At 55.5% G+C, this 20366-nt stretch overlaps 1 protein-coding gene across 2 annotated transcripts; it reads left to right on the top strand.

Moving 5' to 3' along the window:
- The first annotated feature begins 7752 nt into the window (after positions 1 to 7752).
- Positions 7753 to 18767, top strand: ZNF596 (zinc finger protein 596). Of its 2 annotated transcripts, XM_028526256.2 has the most exons (5): positions 7753 to 10405; positions 12038 to 12164; positions 12653 to 12748; positions 14112 to 14203; positions 14666 to 18767. In XM_028526256.2, the coding sequence occupies exons 1-5, from the start codon at positions 10394 to 10396 to the stop codon at positions 15902 to 15904; spliced, it is 1566 nt and encodes a 521-aa protein (XP_028382057.1). In that variant the 5' UTR covers positions 7753 to 10393; the 3' UTR covers positions 15905 to 18767. The 2 variants fall into 2 exon arrangements, with proteins under 2 accessions (XP_028382057.1, XP_035867699.1); XM_036011806.1 differs by lacking the exons at positions 7753 to 10405; positions 12038 to 12164; positions 12653 to 12748 and having other exon boundaries at positions 12852 to 14203; positions 14669 to 18767.
- Positions 18768 to 20366: the final 1599 nt, after the last annotated feature.

Below are 20366 nucleotides of genomic sequence, written 5' to 3'. Positions count from 1 at the left end.
CCCCCCGGGGCCCCCTGGGCTGCCCTGCAGCCCGCCAGTCCCTGCCTCAGAGCCACACAGCCCTCCTCTGCACACCCGCACCTTCCGCTTTTCTCCCGGGAACACCGGTCGCGTGGGATCAGGGCCCGTCCTAAGTGGGCACAGCCACACCTTCACTCACTCACACCTGCAAAGACTCTTCAACTCAGGTCACACTGATAGGAACAGGGTCAGGGTTTCAACATATTTTCCGGGGGGTGCACAATTTGACCCATAGCAACAGTACAGTGTAGTCACTCCTGTCAAGTTGTAACAATTCTTTATTACAGCCACCTGCTGTGCGGTGGTGAGCCTACCAGGCAGGTGTGTGTCTGTTCTATCTTGTCCCAAGTCCCTGCGTGAGGTGCGCTGCGATCATGGTAACTGCTACCCGAGGTTACTATGGGTCTGTGCTTCCCTTTCTCTGATTTTGATTGGAGTGCGCACAGCACAAGTCCACAGTGATAGGAGGAGCTGACCGCCCCCTTACCTGGCATTAAGATCCAGTGAAGGCTTGTATCCCACACACACCTTTGTCATACTGTACAAGCCTGACACATAGATTGCACGACTGTAAAACCCGGCTGGCACCACCACCTTTTTGGTCTCAGGGATCAGGAGCCTCAGACCATGTCGGAAGGGGTGTCTCATTGAGCCTCCCGCAGCAGAGCGCCAGAGGCTGCAGACACGCAGCTGCCTCCTGGGGCAGGCGGGATGGCCTCTGGAGGACACTGTGGCTCTGCGGAACCGGGAGCCCACCACGTGGGTGGGAAGGCCAGAGCCTGCCAGGCGAGAGCTCGTGGCTGCTGGTCCCCCATGCAGTCCCCGTGTGGTGCTGCTACCTTCAAGTACTACCAAGGGGGGGGGGGGGGCGTGACCCTGGAAATGGAGAAAGGGGTCAGGGAAGGAAGCACACACAACAGAATCCCTAGAACAAGTACAGGGCCGTCCTAGACAGGACAGTCCTTGAGGATGGCCAGTCGTCAACCGAAAGGAAAGTAGAAGTCGCTCCTCACTCTGGCTTTTCTCCCCACCCCACCGCCCAAGGCGGACGCCTCAGCGTCCACTCACCCTAAATGGTGGGACTGGCTGGGAAGGGCCTGCTTCTCTGTGACTCGGGGCCCAGCTCCCGCCACAGGTCAGAGAGAGCTCAGGGAAAAGGGGGAGCTGCCAGGTTCCTCTGAGTACTTCAGCCAGTCAGGCAGCAAGTGGTTTTCAGGCGAGTTTCAGGGAGAGGCTCCTTGCTGCCAGAGGCCCCCGGCCTCTTCTTCCGGGTCCCATGGCCTCTTCTCCAGTGCGGGACTGGGCCGGGGGGGGGGGGGGGGGCGGGGAGCAGGCGGCATTCCCACTACTCCCTCCTCTCCTCTCCGCAGCTGCCGCCCCGCGAGTGGGAGGCCTCCCTCGGGCCCGTGCTCCCCGTTCCCAGCTGGCGTCCGGGCCCCCAGTGACTGGTGCGGCCGAGCCCCCAGGAGCCCGGGCGTGGCTGAGGACGCCCTCCCAGCCCTGCCCCCCACCGCCTCCTTGTTCCTTGCAGACCACAGGCCAAGAGGGACACCAAGAGGCCACCTGGAGGGGGAGGTGTCTGGAGGACAGGGCGGAGGACCCGGCGCCCCGACCCCTCCCTCAGGAGGCCTGTCTGTCGGCTTCCTCGGCAGAGCAAAGACAGCACTGAGGCCGAACCACAGGCGGGGGTGGGGGGGGCTCTTCCCCGACCCCTCCGGCGCCCAGTCTGCGGCCCTCGAGCTGCAGCATGGCCCACGAAGCTCGTGGTCCTCCGAGGGGGTGGGGGCCGCTGCCCTGTCTGCTTTATAGCCGGTGCTCTGTCTCCAGTGCAGCCCCGGCCAAGTCCTGGGCCACCTCCAGGGCCTGACTGGGACCCCGCCCTTCAGCCCAGCCCACAACAGCAAACTTGGCCTCCGAGGGGCTCCAGGGCGGGGCTGGGAGCTACGCACCGGGGACCACAGAGCACAGAGGAGCATCCCCCACCACGTTCCTCCCGCCAGACTCCAGGGGCCTGGGTGCGGAGGAAAGCACACTCGGCCTTCACCTCTGCCTCTCTGGGTGGCCTTGGACAAGGGACCTCGCACCCCCTGTCCCCCGTGTCCCACTGCCCAGTGGGGAGGTTGCACTGGACGGCCTGCTAGCCGTGGGCAACCACCAGGCACTGGACGCCCCTCCATGGAAGAAAAAGGCAGCGAGGGAAGCTGGCGCTCCCTCCACCTTCAGTGTCCCTCGCCTGCTCTCCGGCCGCAGTCCTCCTTCAGAGGGACGAGTCAGGGGCTCTCTCTGTGCTGTCAGCCCTGCTCCCCATCGTGGGGCAGGCATCCACACAGTCCCTGCAGTGACTCGGAGTGGCCTGGCCTTCAGACCATGTCCAGACCTCTATTCCCCATTGGTGGAGAGACTCCCAGGGCACCAGGCCCCAGATGCCTGGTGACAGGCTGCTTCTAGCCCTTCAGTGCAATGGCAGGAGCCGCTGTCTACTCAGGGACAGTGATCTCAGGGGAAACTATAATTATTCGAGGTCCAGACAGGGTGCCAAGTCACTTGATGTAGGTGTGGGGGCTGCTGCACCTTCTTTTTAATTAAGAGGGATGTGTCAAGCATTCAACACACCTGATTTGTAAATGAAGACAAAACCATATTAAACAACCAACATTTATACATGACTTTACTCCAAATTTTGGGTAGCTGAGATGATGGGACTTGAAATCATGAGAAGGAAGCAAGAGTAATGAAATGTGGTTAAAAAGAGAGAGACCAGAAGGTGGAACAGGTGACGACGGAAGGAGACAGGTCGGGGCAGTGGGAGGGAGGGAAGAAGGGAGGGAAGGAGGGGGGAGGGGGAGCCTGGAGAGGAGGAGGAGGCACGCAGGTGGACACACGCTGACTGACGAGCCCCGGCCACCTCTGGCCTGGAGGTGCTGGCGTTCAGCATACTACCTGGGTTACAGGTGCCCATCGATGCAGACACAGCAGGGTGGGTGCTTATCTCTATTACAGCACTTAGTCTTCACGAGAACCCTGGAAGTTGGGCATTTTACAAATGAGGAAACTAAGACCCAGAAAAGCTGCCCAAGTCCGAACTCGACAAGTACATAGAGTCCAGACCGCAGTCCCCGCCGCAGTCTGCAGCCCGAGCACCATGCTGTCTGCTGCTCCCTGGCCCCCCGCACTGGCCACCGCCCTGTGGAACTGCTGTCTTCACCCATCACCCTGTGCTCCACGATCCAGTTGCTTTTGGCTTCCTCTGCACCTGGCACCCACCTTGCTCTCCACCTTCCCAGGCCTTAAAGATTTGTCCCATCTGCCCCCCCTTCTGCTTGGCTCTTGCCCAGGTCTTCCCAGGACCACCCTGCTCAGTCACTCAGTCTGCAGGCCTCCCGTGGCACCCTGCCCAGCTGCCCCGCACACACCTCAGTCTGGCTGCAGTGCACCGTGGCTCCTAACACCGCGCAGCTCCCTGCTTGTTGCCGGTCTCTCTGGACTCGAACAGACTCTGTGTGAGCTAGAACTTAGGTCTTACTACTGCACCTCCACACTGAACATCATTTCTGGCACATAGTAGGTGCTTAATACGTGTTCATTGGGTGGATGGATGGATGGATGGACAGATAGACGAACTAAGGGCTCTCCATTCCTGTACAGACTCTGTTCTTAGCAGACAGGTGCATTTTTGCATTTTCTCAGCGAGCCAAGAATGTCAAGCCCTACGCACCATTTTCCAAATCGTTTCAAGCTTCCTTCCACCCCCCCCCACCACACAACTGAAATCAAAATTCATTCATTCCACAGCATGCCCAAGCTCTCTGCTGAGACTGTGGATGGAGACGAGTGAGAGCTGACCCCAGACTCAAGGGCTGATCTTCTGGGGTTCACAGAAGCTGGCAGGGGAGATAAGGCACGCCCATAAAACACTGTCATTCAAGATTAAATGAGCCATAAGTGATTAAAAATGAACACTCTGAACAATGGCAAAGGAAGGAGAAGTCCTCTCCGGTTGGATGGCAGACGGGGCACCAGCCCTGAGACTGGGCCTGGAATGCCTTCCCTCGACTTGGGCAGTGGTGACCCGGGCAAGGACAGACAGCCGGGGTGCCCAGGGCACATCCACACTGGGCCCAGCATGAGGCTCGCTGCAGGCCGGAGGAGAGGCTGGGCTGGACTGAGCAGGTCGTGCACTGAACACAGCCACAGAGAGCGAGCCCCGTGGGCACTGTGACCCAGGCAGCAAGTGAACCGTGCGGCCCGGTCCACTGTCCTGGGCGCCGAGGACAGGAGGGCAGGTGGCAGGTGGGGGCCTCACCTGCAGTCACAGGGGCTGACCTCGTTTCTCCCTGAGGAGCTCAGGGGACGGCTTTCTCGCCTTCGTCCCAGCCCCGTGACAGGCCGGCTGGTTGACACACACGACCTCTCACCAGCAGGACACGAAGCAGCCATTTCTGAGACAGCAGCTGCCTCAGGGTGGGGGGCACGTCCAGGCTCCGGTCTTGTCTCTGTGAAGTGACTCTTGTTCAGAAACAGCTCTGTTCCCAAGGGTGCCGGCCCGTTGGGGAAGGCGAGGGGACCTGGGGCCTGGGGTGGGGCAGAAGTGAGGGAAGAGCAGGGCTTCCTGTGGATGGCAAGGGAGACGGGCGTTGTGTTCCAGGGCACTGGGAAGTCTTGGGAAAGGGTCCCCGAACAGGAATACCATAGTTTTAGGACTAGAAGACGCACCTAGGTTTTAGAGCAGGAAAATAGGAGAAAAATTTCTGAAGCAAAAATGTGGTACAATATTTAATAACCCGTGATCCCGCTCCACCACTCCCCCCCCCCCCCGCCACAGCAAACCAGGTAAGCTACATTCGGACTATAAGATGCACCCCCCCATTTTCCTCCCAAATTTGGGGTGGGGAGTGCTTCTTGCAATCCGAAAAATACAGTAGTTCCCAGGCTTGCACCTCTTCTCTCCATTATTGATGTAAGAAACATCCAATCATGTAAAGAATGTTTATAAGAATTTATTTGAGCCAAACTGACACAATTACTGGGAAGCAGGAGCTCAGAGAAGAACACTTTGGCAGTCCTTTTATGCATTTGCAAGGCAGGGATTGGATCATAAACTAGTTAACAAGATTATGGGCTTTTTGAGGGTGGTCATGCTTATTTCTCCTTCTTCTCCTTCTTTTGGTTATGGCTTATTACAAAGGTCAAGTTTAGCCAAATTCCCCTGACCCCTGGTGTTTCCTCTTCTCTACCCTGCTCTTTGGCTAAAAATTCCCATTTCCCTGTGCTACATTTGAAGTTGAGCCCAGTCTGTTTCCCTTTTTGCAGTGCTCCCTATGCCAAGTATGGAGACAGCCCCACCTATGAATAAAGTCTTACTGTGTGTTGTTTAATGTGTCATTGGATTTTTAAAAAATGTATCACTTTCCAATAGTTCTGTGAATGAAGAAAAAGATGAAGCTACCATATACTTACAAATTAATGACCAAATCAACTTATGGGATGCCATCCACACTTGTGGAATCATCCCAGAGGTCTGGAATTTACAAGTCACATCGGCAAGTGTGAAGCAGCAAAAAGGTGAATGGACTGTGCCCACCTCGCTGGTGAACTGGAACTCAAATCACAAACTAGAGACACAAATCACATTCCGTGGCGTCATCGTGCCTTTCTGTTGGAGAGTAGGACAAATAAAATGGCATCTGTCCAGTCAAGAAAGTACAAAGTATATAAAACAAAGTGGAGTCACTCATGTCAACCAAGATGGCTGCCAGTCAGCCATGATACTTTGGTTCAAGAAGGAAACTATGTAAGGCACGCCAGACACATCTGACAAGGAGACACACCCAAGACAGCAGCCCAGCTGATCGGAACAGCCATGCCTGCAGAGTGGGACCACCCACAGACAGGCTCCTGGAGAAATTCTCCACTGTCCATCAGGGGTGTCAAGACACTTATCGAGACACTCGAAGTACATCACTTTCAAGGTATAACGGAGGCGGGTTCCAGACCACCGCTAAGACAGCTGAGCTCCACACATCAGAGGGCCGCTCCAACCCACACTGGTCTCCCTTGGCATCGGCGCCAGAGGCTCTGCCCTGCTGGACACTTGGCTCCGGAGGTCCTTCCTTGCAGGACGCTGATGACTCCCTTTCTCACTGTGCTGTCTCCCACACTGAGACTCTGGGACTCGGGTTCCTGGGGCCCAGTTCTGTGTGATGTCATTACTGATTGTGTCTAATTAGTACTGTCATGAGGGTAGTGTACATTTGGATGAAATTGGCATTAACAAAAGATGAGTGAATAGCACAGTCACCTGTGTTGGCCCCGTGTTATTTATCCGTGCGGGTGTCACCAGTAGGACTGGTGGTCAGTCGTACAGGCACCTTCGGTTCTTAAGGCCCAGATCAGAGGGCCGGAGCGGAAACTGAAGACTGACGTGCAAGGAAGATTATATCGCGAACATGACGACCGGGACACGTTCACAGCTGGCTTCAGGCTTCAACACAGACACTCAGGCCTTGCTGACTTGAACGGCCCTTCCAAGGGCAGAAGCCGCCGACGCTTGGGACCCGCTGCGGCTGTCATCGACCCTGAGGCTCCGTTGCGTCCCCTGAAGTCGCAGGAGAGGTGTCTCCAGCACGGAAAACAGATTTTGTCTTAAACCGCATCCACTTGTCAGTGGTTCAAATGGCCTCACAACTCTAAGCTCCTGCCTTGAACTGTCTTAAACATTTAAACTGAAGTCAGGAGTAAGGAGTCAGGTTGCCATGGCGCCAAAGAAACTCCCACCGTCTCAGACCTGGAGGCCCGAGGTGCGCTGGCTGGAAGGAGCGGCTAACAGAAACGGGGAGCCGGGCCGGAGGCTAAGGCCGCGCCCCCTCAAGACACGCCCCCTGGCCGCGCTGCTCGAGGCTCAGGGCCTCCCTGTTTGACCCCGCCCCCGCCCTCAGGCCCCGCCCCTAGAAGCCCACGCGGTCTCCAACCCGCCTTTCCCAGCCGAGGCCCCCCCACCTGGCGCAATTTCCTGTGGGCGCAGAAGGAGATTTCCCCGAGCGAGGGTCCTGGCTGGGTGAGTGAGCTCCGTTCTCCGAGCTTTACCCCCGGCCTCCGGCCCCCAGCGTCCTCCGCGCCCGGGTCCGGGCGTCCTCGCGAGTGTCCCCTGCCTGTGCGCCCGTGGTCCCCGCTGTCCCGAGAGGCCCGGCGGCGAGCGCTCCGGCGCCGCTCAGAGTCCTTTCCGGTTCTGGTCACAGGCACTCCGAGGCCGCCCCGCACCGGGTGGTGTTCAGCTCCCGTTGGAGACGTGGCTTCTCGCCCCAAGGACGCAGCGCAGTCCCCGGCCCCGGTCCTGCGGGCCCCCAGGGCGGCCTTCACGGCGACCACCTCCCCGAGGCGCCGTCCCCAGGCTGCGGAGGGGCGCTGCCATCCCGGGACGCTGCCACCCTTCGGTCCCAAATCCGCTCCGCTGTCCGTGCGTGGCAGGGTTCGCCGGCTCGGCGTCCCCCCGGGAGGGCAGAGGGCCCCTTGACTCCGTCCCCGCGCAGGTCGGCCTGTGGCGAGAGGATGGGGACAAAGGAGGAGCGGCTGGGGCTGGCGGGGGAGCGAGGGAGGGCGAGGGCGGTTCCACGGGCGGCGCGGAGGGTGGGTGCCGTGGGCGCAGGGCGAGTGGGAGAGTGACCGGTAGGGGGCGTGGGCGGGGCGGAGCGGCGGGAAGACCCGGATGGCGCGTTCTGAACCCGGAGCCCCGAGAAGGGACCTCAGAGCAGCGGCGAAGGGGGCGGAAGGCTCGGCAGCGGCTCTGCCCCGGCAGACAGTCGGCCCTCCGTCGGCTCCTCTGGCTCCTGCTCCGGATACGCTGCTGTTCGTGCGCACGGACCCGTGACCGTCTCCAGTGCCCTGTGCGGTCCGTTTCCCTCCCGCCCTGGCCTGCCCGCTGTCCTCTCCTGCTTCCAGAGCCAGTCCCTCGCGCTCCCGCCCTAGGGCAGACAGACCGGTCTCTGGGACCCGGCTCGCACGGAACCAGGTCTGCACGTGCCGTCGGCCGGCGTGAATCGTGCGGGGACTGCCTGAGAAGTCAGGAGCGGCGTGGGACGAGGTGCAGCGCGCTTCACCTGACTGTGCAGCCCGTCTGAGGCTGACGACGGGAAGCTGTGCCTCTGACCCGAAGTATCAGTGCTTTGCCATGGAAGGGAGCGCTTGGAAGCTGACAGGAGTGGCCCACGAAAGTGGCGTTTCATCCACGTGATGGTGTTTGTCTGGCCTCGTAACTGTCTAGGACAGAGTCACTGCGTGTCTAGCTGTAGGGGACTTTAAACTGTCCCAGCACACGTGTCCCAGTGAGACATGGCTTCCACGTGGCTGCAGGGAGCAGACTTCTCTGCAGGTTCCTGCCCTGGGGGGTGGGGGACTGGGTCAGGAGCCGGTGGGCTTCATAATGTAACAAGTTCCTGCAAGACGCACCCCCCACACACACACACAAACTGCAGAGAGATTCTCATCCACCGACTCACGTGGTTCGCTGTACTTCAGCCAGAACTTCATACATGTACATGTATGCATGTGCGTGCGAATAAATATACCTGCATGTATATTTGTAGACAAAAATGCAGGAACGTTTGCACATTTTTGGATGTTAAACTCACATGGTATGTCTGCTTGGCAGGAACTGTGTCATCTGTTGAAAGTGAGGGAGTGCGAGAATGTGTGAGCTCAGAGGCACACAGACAGAAGTGTTGGGGGCAGGGGAGAGGCGTCAGTGCCCAAGATGGGACCCGAGGCCGGTTGCTCTGGCTCAGCCGCAGTCGTGGGGCAGACAGCTCTTCGGAGACGCCCTGGTGAGGAGGGTCTTCTTCGGCAGACGTGGCTGATGGCCAGGTGCACGTCGGAGATCATGCTCACCTCGGCCGACACCCGCTGAAACCGGGAGCCGGGCAGTAGAGGGGAGGAGGTGGGCGGGGGCAATGCTGTGGTCCCCTGTGCCATGGACCATGGGCGTAGGGAGAGATTTTCTGTGAAAAGGCAAGAAGGAGACTACGTCGCAAAAACCGAGTGGAGCCTCTGAATTTTAAGGTTAAAGGTATGATTCTAGGTAAAGTCTGGGTATGGTATGCAATCTTGGAAGAATTTGAACTCAGGAGGCAGAGACGAATTCAAACTATACCTATGTCACTTTCTAACATGTGCTTGCATGCATTTCTGTGCTTGCATGCATTTGATTTTGTCACATTACCGAAGTTCTGAACCTCAGATAACGTCATCTGTTAAATTTATAAATGAGCCATAATCAGCAGGTTTATTCCGAGGAATCAGGAAGCAAATATATGTAACTCTTTAAGCATAGAGTTACATTTACTAAAACTTTACCGTTACAAGTCACAAATGGGTGAATTAAACCTAATTCTGTTATGACTCATTATTGTCATTTGTGAAATACACAATTATTGATGGTTTAAGGGAGCATTTACATAATTTATACATGCTGTCTCACACACACACACTGAAATAAATAATGAAATTGGGGAAATTGCTGCTAACAATGACTGGTAAGGGCAGGATTGCAGCTGCCGCTTTTCTAAAACATCAGACGGAACAACCGAACTTCCTCCCACGATGCCTTCCTTCCACGTCCTCCACGCCCACTGCCCCATGAGGACGCTGAACGGGAGAGTCGTTCTGTGACCCACACACGCCGGTCTCTGACGCAAGGGACCTTCAGGGGTACATGTGCAAGGTGGATGCCGTTCCTCTGAATGGAATAAGTCACTGAATTGAAGAACCCTATCATGAAAAGTATTCCCAGTTCCCTTGGTTCATAACCATCTTCGTGCAGAACAAACCTGAAGGTCAGGCGGAGGGCTCGGTGTTCCGGGGAACCTCACCTGGAGAAGACGGACTGTCCGGGACAAGCGTGCGCGGGGGCCGGCGGCAGGAGTAGTAGGGCTGCACTGAGGGACCAGGCTGCTGCACGGAGTAGGAGAGACATTGCTTGTGAGCAAGCTACGAAGATGGAACCTGAGCGGTTTCTCCGTGGCGGCTGGAGGTAGAGGCATGTGTGGCATGAATCAGGGATCGAGAGTGAGTCGAGAATCCTGGGCATCGTGGGTCTGTGGGCATGCAGCCCTGCAGCCCTCAGCTTCTCTAAGGCGAAGGCGTGCGGAGCATCTTCGGAGCATCGGTCCTCAGCCTCCTGACCCTGGGGGGCGAGGGCTTCCCACTGCGTCTCAGTCCATGCTGCCTGTCGCTGTCAGCTGGGCTAGGGAGGCACTCGGGCTCCCGGACAGCTGGGTCTGGAAACTGTAGATGGTGAGGTCTCATGGCTTCCCTCTCCTTCCCCAGCTTTGCAACCTGTGTGGTGAAGACCCAGAGGACGGTTGGCAGCTGAGCTGGTGACATGGAGTCGCAGGTGAGGTGATTATCACTCTTACCACTGAGAGTGCATCTCAGCTACAGCCAGAGCGCGTGTGTTTCTCCTGCCGGCACTGGTGTCCTGCGTGCACTCGGGAGACTTTTCCAGCACCTGCCTCTCAGCGTGGCTTCCCCAGCACTCTGGGATGCTCATGTTGAGGCACAGACAGGTCCCGCGGTGGTCTCTTTCCTGGCAACTAGGATGCCCCAGCCTCTGTCAACGTGTGTGTGTTCACAGCACAGATGAGAAAGCTTTCACTTTCCCCGTCTAATCCATGGCATCGTTCACAAAACAAGAAAGTTACACACTAACCATATTATTAATTGTGATGGCCTCAGAATTGAGGAAGGAGCAAAATATTATAGCTGGGAAGGGAGGCGGATGTTTCCACGGGTGAGCTCAGTCCACCCCGTGTCACAGGTATTGGGGTGCTGGGGGTGCTGGGGGTGCTGGCCGGGGCTGGGGGAGGTACACAGCGAGAACTCGTTCCTTGATTTGGTCCAGTGCCAAACCTCCTCGAGTTTTGGTAGAATATGTTTGTGCTTTTTGAAATCTAAAAAGGAAAACTAAAATTCTCATTATTCTTATGTCCCAAATCATGAATTTGCTTTTTTTGGAATTCCCCTTTCACCAAACTTGATTGAGTGGAAGTAATGCACACGGAGGGCTATGTCCTTCATTTTGGCTGTGACTCAGGAGCAGTGCAGGAGGCAGAGTGACACTTGGCGCCTTGTGGGAGCTTCCGATGAACCGAAGAGGCCAGAACAGTCAAGGCTTCGGGGGTGCGGGGTGAGGCGACGAAAGGGGCGAGGGCAACTGGTGTTCAGGGTCCCAGGACAGTTGCACGAGAGGGGGCTCAGGCCTCGGGCGGACCACAGCCTGCCCGTCCTCCAGCACAGGGGTCCCAGAGTCTCCGGCTGGTGCTGCCGGGCCCTATCTCCACACTTCGCAGCGAGCGTCGGAGTCTGAGGTGATGGCAGGCTGTGCGTGCCGATCCCATGTCCTCTGTGCTCCGTGTCCAGTGCTGCAGAGTTCCGGACACGCCTCAGCGTCTTCTGTCCTTCACTGCATAATAAGCACAGAGCTTGTCTTTAACCGTGTTTGCTAGATGGTTGTCACTTTCCACGTGCTCACTGGACCTTTAAACATTCACAGCTGTTAAATGAGCTCTTTGATGAGGGGACAGGTGACAAAGGTGGACAGTCTGCCGTAGTCCTGGTAAAAAGCAGCTGACAGTGGACGCTACGTTCCTTGTGATGAGACTGTAGGTCTCCTTGACGTTGGTGGAGAAGAGTGTTCTAATCACAAACTTTCAGGTGCAGATTTCATAATCGTGATTTGCAGTCACGATTGCCCATTTGCCGGGATCCAGGTCACATCACACCACACCTCGTATGATATTTCTTCACAATGGAGTTCTGTGTGTTTGCAGTGGGCACGTCTCTGTGGGTGTCCCTCAGAGTCAGGTGTCCAGGTGAGCGAGGAGAACAACCTGACTAGACCCAAAACACTGTCAGACCCGTCGGCACACTCCGCCGCCACCTGCACAGGGCTGTCGCCCGCCCGCGCCATCCTCCCCAGAGGTGGGTGGGCACAACCCTGTCTGAAGCGGCGTCCACACTGCCTCAGGAAGCGGTGTCCTTCGAGGACGTGGCCGTCAACTTCACCCGGGAAGAGTGGGCCCTGCTGGATGCGTCCCAGAGGAGGCTGTTCACTGACGTGATGCTGGAGAGCATCAGCCACCTGCTCTCGACCGGTGAGTCTCTCACCACTCGCTGTTCTTGATGGGCAAGTGAATGCGTCGATTTCTTTTAATTACTGTTTTGCTGCGGGGACTGAGGTCAGACCAGTACACAGTATTAAAAATAACAGTGCATTTTGTTTTCCACATAGAATTTAGATTTTTTTTTCTGGTAGATGTATTTATTGGATTTTTTTGGCTATAATAGTCAAATACTGTGAAAACTTGTATTTTCTCACTGAGTGAAAATATTGATGATTCTGCAGTCTGTCTTTGAACTTGGGCATGGGCATCAGCATGATAGGTCCTTAAGAGCTTTTGGAGCAAAAGTTCAAGAGCCATGTTTTTGCTGGAGGAGAACTGTCCATTCTGTTTTTGATACAATCTTCCGTAAGCTGACCTCCATGGTGAACTTCCTCTTTCTTGTGACTTGACCCTGTGTTGATGGTCATGTACTGTTACCAGCACAGAACAAAATCCAGGTGTCATTTTCCTGTAAGCAGGCAGTTGGCTCCACAAATCCGATGTGATTTCCCAGTGGAAGGAGGGAGAGCAACTGTCAAGAGACGGGACAGGTGCGCTGCAAGGCCAGAGTCCAGGTGAGCACCCTGCGCGGGGCCTCGGGGGGAGGAGCACCTGGTTGGGGAGGGAGTGGGCTCTGCACATGAGTAAATGAAGATCTTTCAGTTCAGTCATGTTTTTTAAACATAGGAGACAAATTCTTCAAATTTGCAGGTATTAACTTCTATTTAAGTTCTCTCGTTGTCTTGGTTTTGGGGACGGTTATATTCATGTCCTCACAGGAGTTCTCTATTCACCTTTCCCCGTCCCCCGCCAAGTTTCACACTTGTCGCTGAGCCCTGTGACCCCCTCCTCACCTCCCACACCACCCGGAGCACTCTGACTGTGCTTTCACGGCTGACAACAACGACATGTATCGTAGAAGCCTCAGCAGTGAGCACCCAGCCTGCGCTAACCGTAACCGTCTTTTCAGCCAGCCCTGGGGTCTGGTGGAGCCCTGAGCGCTGACCTCACAGCATCCACACCAGCCTGGTGCCCCGTCCCAGAGTGCACCTCCCTTTGGCCACCCATGTCCCCGTCGTCTCTGCTGAGAAAGCCCACTACAAACAGCTACTGCGGCAGAGACCACCACCACCTGCTCTGAGCTCTTCAACTACATGGTGACATGTGACCTCTGCACCTTGACTAGTTTGCTGCCTGTTCTCTTTTCATGACATGGTTTCCAAAGACGACAGTCTCAGCACCCTGAGTCCAAGTGCAGCATCCAGTGTGTGGACTGGGGCCCGCTGGCTTCAGAGTTGGTGTCACGACCACCTCCTCTGGAGGTGCCTGGTGCAGACCTGGGGAAAGGGAGCAAGCTGTGTGCACGCTGAGCAGCACCCAGCTGTTGCCGAGGCCCGGGCCTGCCTGGACCACAGGTGTGGCCTGGGCTCTGCCCAGCAAGCCTCTGTCCCCTGGGACATGGGTGAGGGCGTGCGGCCCGCAAGGACGTGGCTGCCCTTAAGGAGGACTGTGAGGGGGACGGAGCAGACGCTGCTGAGGACGAGGTCGGGGGTGAAGAATGTAACTTGCCTGCGGTCACTCTGCACTTCGTTGTCTGGGGACTGTCTTGTTTTGCTGTTCATGAAACTGCCCATTGTGTCCCTGACTTGCCAATAACAGTGATGTTTTTTATTTTTTTAATTCACAAAATGTCCTTTTTCATGGACCTATTCAACAAAAATTTTCTCTCTTCCTCCCCAAGTTGCCATTCATTTCATTCTTCTCAAATTCTACCTCAGAGAATGTCAATTGTTGATGTATGCAATGTGTTTCTTCTTAAAGCATTCCCTACTTTGACATTCTTTCCTGTTCACGTGTTAACGTGTGAAACATACTGCAATGGGCATTGGGTCTCTTCACCATTGTAATCCTCATAACGCAGGTCTATTTTTTTCCCAGTTATTTCAGACAGGGAAGATGATTTTAAAAAACAAGAAAGGACATCCACTCAACGTTTCCACAGGAAGGACATGTCCCTAGTCAGGGCCATGGTAAGTTCAGTGTGGGTGATCCTATCCTTCCAAGTACAGCCCTGGGAGGTGAGCAAGTCGTACACTTGGCATAGTGACCTGACTGATTGCAGTTGGGACCACGGGCTCTTGCACGAGAAAGCTTTGGTTAGTTTGGTTTTAGGGAAGAAATTTAACCTGAAGTCAAAACTATAACCTGAGATCTGATATGCAGTGGTATAACCCTGGTTCAACCACTCTTTGAAACCTAACATGTAAAAATTAATCACACAGCTGCTGCTGCTGCTGGGATGCCACAAGAGAGAAAACCCTTCTGTACGTGGGAGAGTAATGCCCACGTTTATATGAGGGATGGGAACAGTTTTACCTGGGGCTGCCACAGAACGATCACTCCAGAATGCAGTGTATGTGTAGAGAAATGTGTGAAGGGATGAATAAATGCCGCTAAACCTCTAACAGTGTCTCATTTTTTTTTTCAAAAAGCAGAGATTTCCTACCGAAGAAGATCCTTTTGAATGTAATGATCTGGGAGAAAATTTTACTACAATCTTAACATTGACTCCATGTATGATACCTCGCAATGGAGAGAAACCCCACACCATCCAAGAATTTAGAAGAGTGGTCAGTCACTTTGATCAGGATAAACCAGGAGGTGCGAGGAGTAAGCCACACGAGTGTCAGGGTGGGAGCGCTTTGACTAGACGCTGTGCCACCAGACAGCACCGCAGAGCCCAGGGTGGAGAGAAGGCCTTCGCGTGTCACGTGTGTGGGAAAGCCTTCCGTAATGCCGCGAACCGCAGGAGACACGAGATGATTCACAGTGGAGAGAAGCTGCACGGGTGCCACCTGTGTGGCAAGGCCTTCACTCACTGCTCTGACCTCAGGAAGCACGAGAGGACGCACTTTGGGGAGAAACCACATGCGTGCCATCTCTGTGGGAAAGCCTTCAGTAAAAGTTACAACCTTAGACGACATGAGGTCATTCACACTCGTGAGAAGCCGCACGGGTGTCACCTGTGTGGCAAGGCCTTCACTCACTGCTCTGACATGAGGAAGCACGAGAGGACGCACTTTGGGGAGAAACCATATGCGTGCCGTCTCTGTGGGAAAGCCTTCAGTAAAGTGTCTTACCTGAGACAACATGAGCGGACTCACAATCAGGAGAAGCCACACGAATGTCACCTGTGTGGGAAGGCCTTCACCCACCGTTCCCACCTTGGCAAACACGAGAGAACTCACACCGGAGAGAAGCCCTACGAGTGTCGTCAGTGTGGAAAAGCCTTCTCCGACTCTTCTGTCCTCAGACGACACGCGAGGACACACACCGGGGAGAAGCCCTATGAGTGTCGGTCGTGCTGGAAAGCCTTCGCTGACTCTTCTGTCCTGAAACGACACGCGAGGACACACACCGGGGAGAAGCCGTACAGGTGTCACCTGTGTGGGAAAGCCTTCAGCCACTCTTCTGTCCTCAGGCGACACGAGAGGACTCACACTGGCGAGAAGCCGTACAAGTGCAGCCTGTGTGGCAAGGCCTTCAACAGAAGCTACAACTTCGCCCTGCATCAGCGGATTCACACCGGAGAGAAGCCATACAGGTGCTATCTGTGCGGAAAGGCCTTCAGCAAGTATTTTAATCTTAGACAACACGGAAGGACACACACCATAAGGGTTATAAATGTGGAAGACTCACCGCCCATACTTCAAAGCTCTAAACACTCTTGAGGGCTCACACATTGAAAAACAAAAGCTATGTTTGTAATCAGTCGGGAAGAGCCTTCATTCATCCGTATTTTGTCCAGCTGAAGTTAACTCAGAATGGACAGAGTCCACTTGCGGAGCGTTTCCCTGACAAAGTCTTTAGACAGTGGACTGACCTGGTAGAAGTCAAGCTGCAAGTGGAATGGGTATGTGAGAGCCTTTGTCCACAGTTCTGTCAATCAAACCAGACGGAGAAGTCAGAGGCTGGCCCGGGGGCGTGGACTCACAGGGCCGGGGCGCTGGCTGTGTGGGGCCCGCAGGCCGCTGGTGGGGCAGGACCTGGGCTCTGACCCTGACCATGAGGTGCTGCTGGCTGGGGCTTCTCACCACATACGTGGTGGCGGGTGCTGTGGCAGGGACTCTGGAGCGCTGTGTGACGGGCCCCCTGACTGCGCTGAGGCGAGGCTCCGACCAGCTCCGTATTCCACCTGGGGCTGACCCGACCCCGGGCCCGGCCACAGCCAGCGTGCCAGCCTCCTCCAGGCTCCTGCTAGCACTGCGCCGTCTGACCCCCGTTCCCCGCCAGCGGGGTTTCTCCTGGGCGGGGGTCCCAGCAGGAACCAGGGCCTTTTCCTCACCGGCAGTGAGACCTGGATCCAAACTGAGGATGGAAGTCTGCCAGCCCATCCCTGGGTCTCAGCAGGGACTAGACAGGACTAAGGCGGGAGAGTGGAGAGCAGGTGGGGGACACTGACAATGAGGGTCCAGCCGACTGGCTTGAGTCAGACCCTCGGTAGCTGGTGGTGGTCCCTGGGCAAGTGCTTGTCCAAGCCCCCTGCTGTGTCTCCCCATGGCAGTCACAGGCAGGAGGCAGAATCGGGGGCCTCTCAGCCACATAAAGATTCAGTTCATCTAACCCATGAGTGACTGAGGGGAAATGGGGAAATCACATGTCAGAGAAACTCTGTGCACGTAACCAGTGTAGACCTCATGGGATTCATCATTTGTCCTTTAAACAAAGCAGTGAACCACACAGGAGAGCAGCCCTGGACCTGCGGCAACTGCACACTGTTCAGCCACGCCCCGCCCTGCCCTGGTGTGCGCCCGAATATTCTGGGCCTGGTGGCTGCTGAAACAAGCAGCGAGTGGCACACACCCACGACCAGGAGGGCCGTGCTGCTGGAAGATTAGCAGATGATCTGCTGAAAAAGCTACTCTATGAAGAAGGGTAAAGGGTAAAATGGTATTTACCAGAGAGCCTAGGCTGTGACTACCTGCCACAAACTGCTTTTAGTTATTAAGTTTTAATTTCAGACCCTCCTTTGTGGCTGCTTTGGGTCCCTGAGTTTGTAAGGCTGCCTTGCAGGCCCCCTGAGCTTTCAGGCTTAGCACATGGCCCCTTTCCTTCCACACTGTTGCTGCCAGTGACTGACGTTCAGAACGGCCCTGCGTGGGTTTGGTGGTGGGCGAACAAAGCCACATCGCAATTTATTTCATGACGTGGCTGGTCAGTTCAGCGGCTTTGTCGCTGTGGCCGGGTGAACAGCGCCCATCACGCACATTCACTCCTGAGTCCCTGTGTCGGAAGGCAGCACGCATCCTCACGGGACTGGCGTGGGAGATGATGTGAACGGGAAAGTAAAAAGCAGACACTGGTAAAGTCTGTATATCAAGTTACTGCTTGGGTGGGAGACTTTGAACTTGGTGAGACATGCACAGGGGGGCTGGAGTGAGGCTGGCTGACCTCTCGTTCCGTGGCGGGCTCCCAGCCGCAGACGGCGGACACAGCCCGGCCAGCTCCACCCCGACGCAGCCTCCACTGGGAAGGGGCCCTCCGGGCTCCGCGTCTGCTCTGTCCGGCTGCTTTGGGAACATGAGACACGAGGGAAAACCTAATCGCAGCTGAGTTCCACGGGCGTCAGGCCAGTCCGGGCTCCCGCCTCTGGCACGCTGCCCCGCCCTTGCACCGGGCTTGGATTGGCCAGACAGAGGCACCCATCTCACTAAATAGTAGAGAACATGGAGAGCGTTTGAAAGGGAACCTTGACTATTCTTTTATATATACTTGACTTCACTGTACTTCAGTTTTATAAAAATGCCTTTTCATGACACCTGGACCCAAATGCCAGCAACCTGGGAGAAGCATTTACTCGAGCGGAAGAATAACCACTGTCTGTTTCCACCTGCACACCACAAACATGGAGCTGCTATAATGCTTCACACAATTCCCGGGTACAGGAACAATAATAAGACCGGTATTTTTGAACACTTGGTCAAGACTGTACATAAAAATACCATCCTATTTTCCTCCTAAGTCCGTAAAATTCCAGAAATTGTTCTCCCACATCTGCATGTATTCAGGAACTTCAAGTTACACTTTGCACGACCTTAATTCCCAATCCCTGGCTATTTGGGCTCAGCCACAAAAGATCAAAATCAGCAAAGATGGTGACTTGCTTGAACTCAGCCCGTCTCCCAGGATGCAGGCTGCGCTGCACCCACCGGCCCTCTGCAGCAGCGGGTGCTGTGCGAGGCTGGGTCTCGGAGCTGTCCTGATTTGTTCTTCCGGCAGCTGAGCAAGTGAAACTTGCCCCTGGCCTGGCAGCAGCGGCCCCACACTCTCCCCAGAGTGCGCCAGAGCCCAGTGGCCATGGGACCAAGGCTCGAGAGCCAAGTTGTGGTCATCCCTGGTGGGGACTGGAGGCAGTTGCCCACCCCCTGGGCCCGGGGCGTGTGGTAGGTGCATGTCCTGCTAGTCTTAACAACAGCAGTTCAACTCGCTCCCTTCTGCCAGGATTCCAGGGAAAGAACCCATTTTTATGGCATGTGACCCCCTGCTTGCAGGTTATGTAATAACACAAATAGGCTTTATCAGTCCGCGTGACAACCCCTGCGGTCTGGGTTCGCTTACCTGTTGAACAAGGAAGAGCGGGTTCAGAAGGCTTCAGTTACAGAGCAGAATCACGTGGCTCTAAAACGGCACAGCTGCTCAATGGAGTTTCAATTCCTCTGGTACGCAGCATCGGTCCCCACGCCCAGGTTCCCCTACCACCTGGGGACCCGTAGTCCATCAACACATTTGGACTCCACTGCACCCCACATTCCTCTTTTACTGTCCATTTAACCCACATTTACTCTCGCCAGTTGACGCTCAGTGGGGCCCACCATCCTCACATCCACCTGGCCCTCGAACCCCTCTGCCCATGGAGACGCCAATCCCAGCGACTCTGGATTACTCTCCATTCCAGGGCTGCGTCGGACAAAGCACCGGACTGGGACATGGCTCCTGGTTTAAGTGCCCACACACCCAGTGACTTCCTTTCCCTGCTGCACCCAGTGAGCTCCAAGGCCTCCCCGTGAGTTTGGCAAAGCGCACACCCTCACCCCCTCCTGTGGCTTTCTACACACAGATGGGGTCGCTGCCTGCCGCACAGATGTGCTAGCTCCCGAACACCCCTCACTCGCTGCTTCACAGCCTCCCACTGCTCCTGAACAGGAGGGCCTCCCACTCCAGGACACACCCAGCCTCCCTCGTTGTGTCCCTCTCCTGCTCTCTCGGGAACTCTCCATTATCAGCTGGACACCGAATCTCACTTACCAGCCACATCTCATCCTTTCTACTCATTTTTAAATTGCCACGTCTCTTCCCTTTTGAAACAAAAACCTCATACAAACTTACTGTTATCTATAATTTCTGACCTTAGGTTGCAACCAAAATGAAAGTTGGAAAGGCATTTACTCTCCCCTCACTCTTAGATAACCAAGCATCTCCCTGTACATGCTTCTTGCTAACACCTCCAATGTTCTTCCCATAAAATACTTACAGCATGTGTCTCCATCTTCTGCTTGGAATTGAGGGATTGGGACTATGGCCTCCTTTTGGGACCTTTGTTCTCCCGTAACCTCCCAGGCTCTTGGGTGGTTTCAGTTTACTTGGCGGCCCCTGCTCAGCGTCCTTGCAAAGAACAGCGCAAACAACACTGTGGGAACGTCTCCACCCGCCTGGCCCCTCTTCTTTCTGCGAGCAGTGTCCTGGCAGCTTCCCCCACGCCCACGGCCCCCCATGGCCCTTGTCTGCAGCTGCTCACACGCGCCTTGATGCTGAGTTCAGCTTCCCTCTTCCCCTCCCGTCGCCCTGACCACAGCTCCACCACTCCTTCGGGGCACTGGTGAGATGCCATCATATACAGAGTTTTCTGTTTCATGTATTTATGGGTTTGCTGTCGTCTGCACCAGCCACATTCAAGCAGGCCTCACTTCTGCCAGACCCTGTGTGTGCTTTGTGTGGACATGGTTTTTCTCTGATAAATACCTGAGTAGAATGTGCTGGGTTGTATGTAGTTTCAGACATTTTTATTTGTGAATTTTAAAGAGAGTGAAAAGGTGAGGGAGGGGGAAGAGAGACAGACAGGGACATCAGTTTGTTGCCCCACCTACTGAGGCATCATTGGTTGATTCCTGTATGTGCCCTGACTGGGGATCAAAC

The sequence above is a fragment of the Phyllostomus discolor genome, chromosome 11 (genome assembly GCF_004126475.2).
Source record: "Phyllostomus discolor isolate MPI-MPIP mPhyDis1 chromosome 11, mPhyDis1.pri.v3, whole genome shotgun sequence".
In the NCBI taxonomy this organism is placed as follows: domain Eukaryota; kingdom Metazoa; phylum Chordata; class Mammalia; order Chiroptera; family Phyllostomidae; genus Phyllostomus; species Phyllostomus discolor.
Note: the sequence above shows the minus strand (reverse complement) of the source record. Positions and strands in the feature narration are given on the sequence as shown.

Coding starts and splice junctions, on each gene's coding strand:
- ZNF596 (XM_028526256.2), top strand. Junction 12,165..12,652: donor CAGCCACCTGCTCTCGACCG/GTGAGTCTCTCA, acceptor TCCTGTAAGCAG/GCAGTTGGCTCCACAAATCC. Junction 14,204..14,665: donor TGTCCCTAGTCAGGGCCATG/GTAAGTTCAGTG, acceptor TTTTTCAAAAAG/CAGAGATTTCCTACCGAAGA.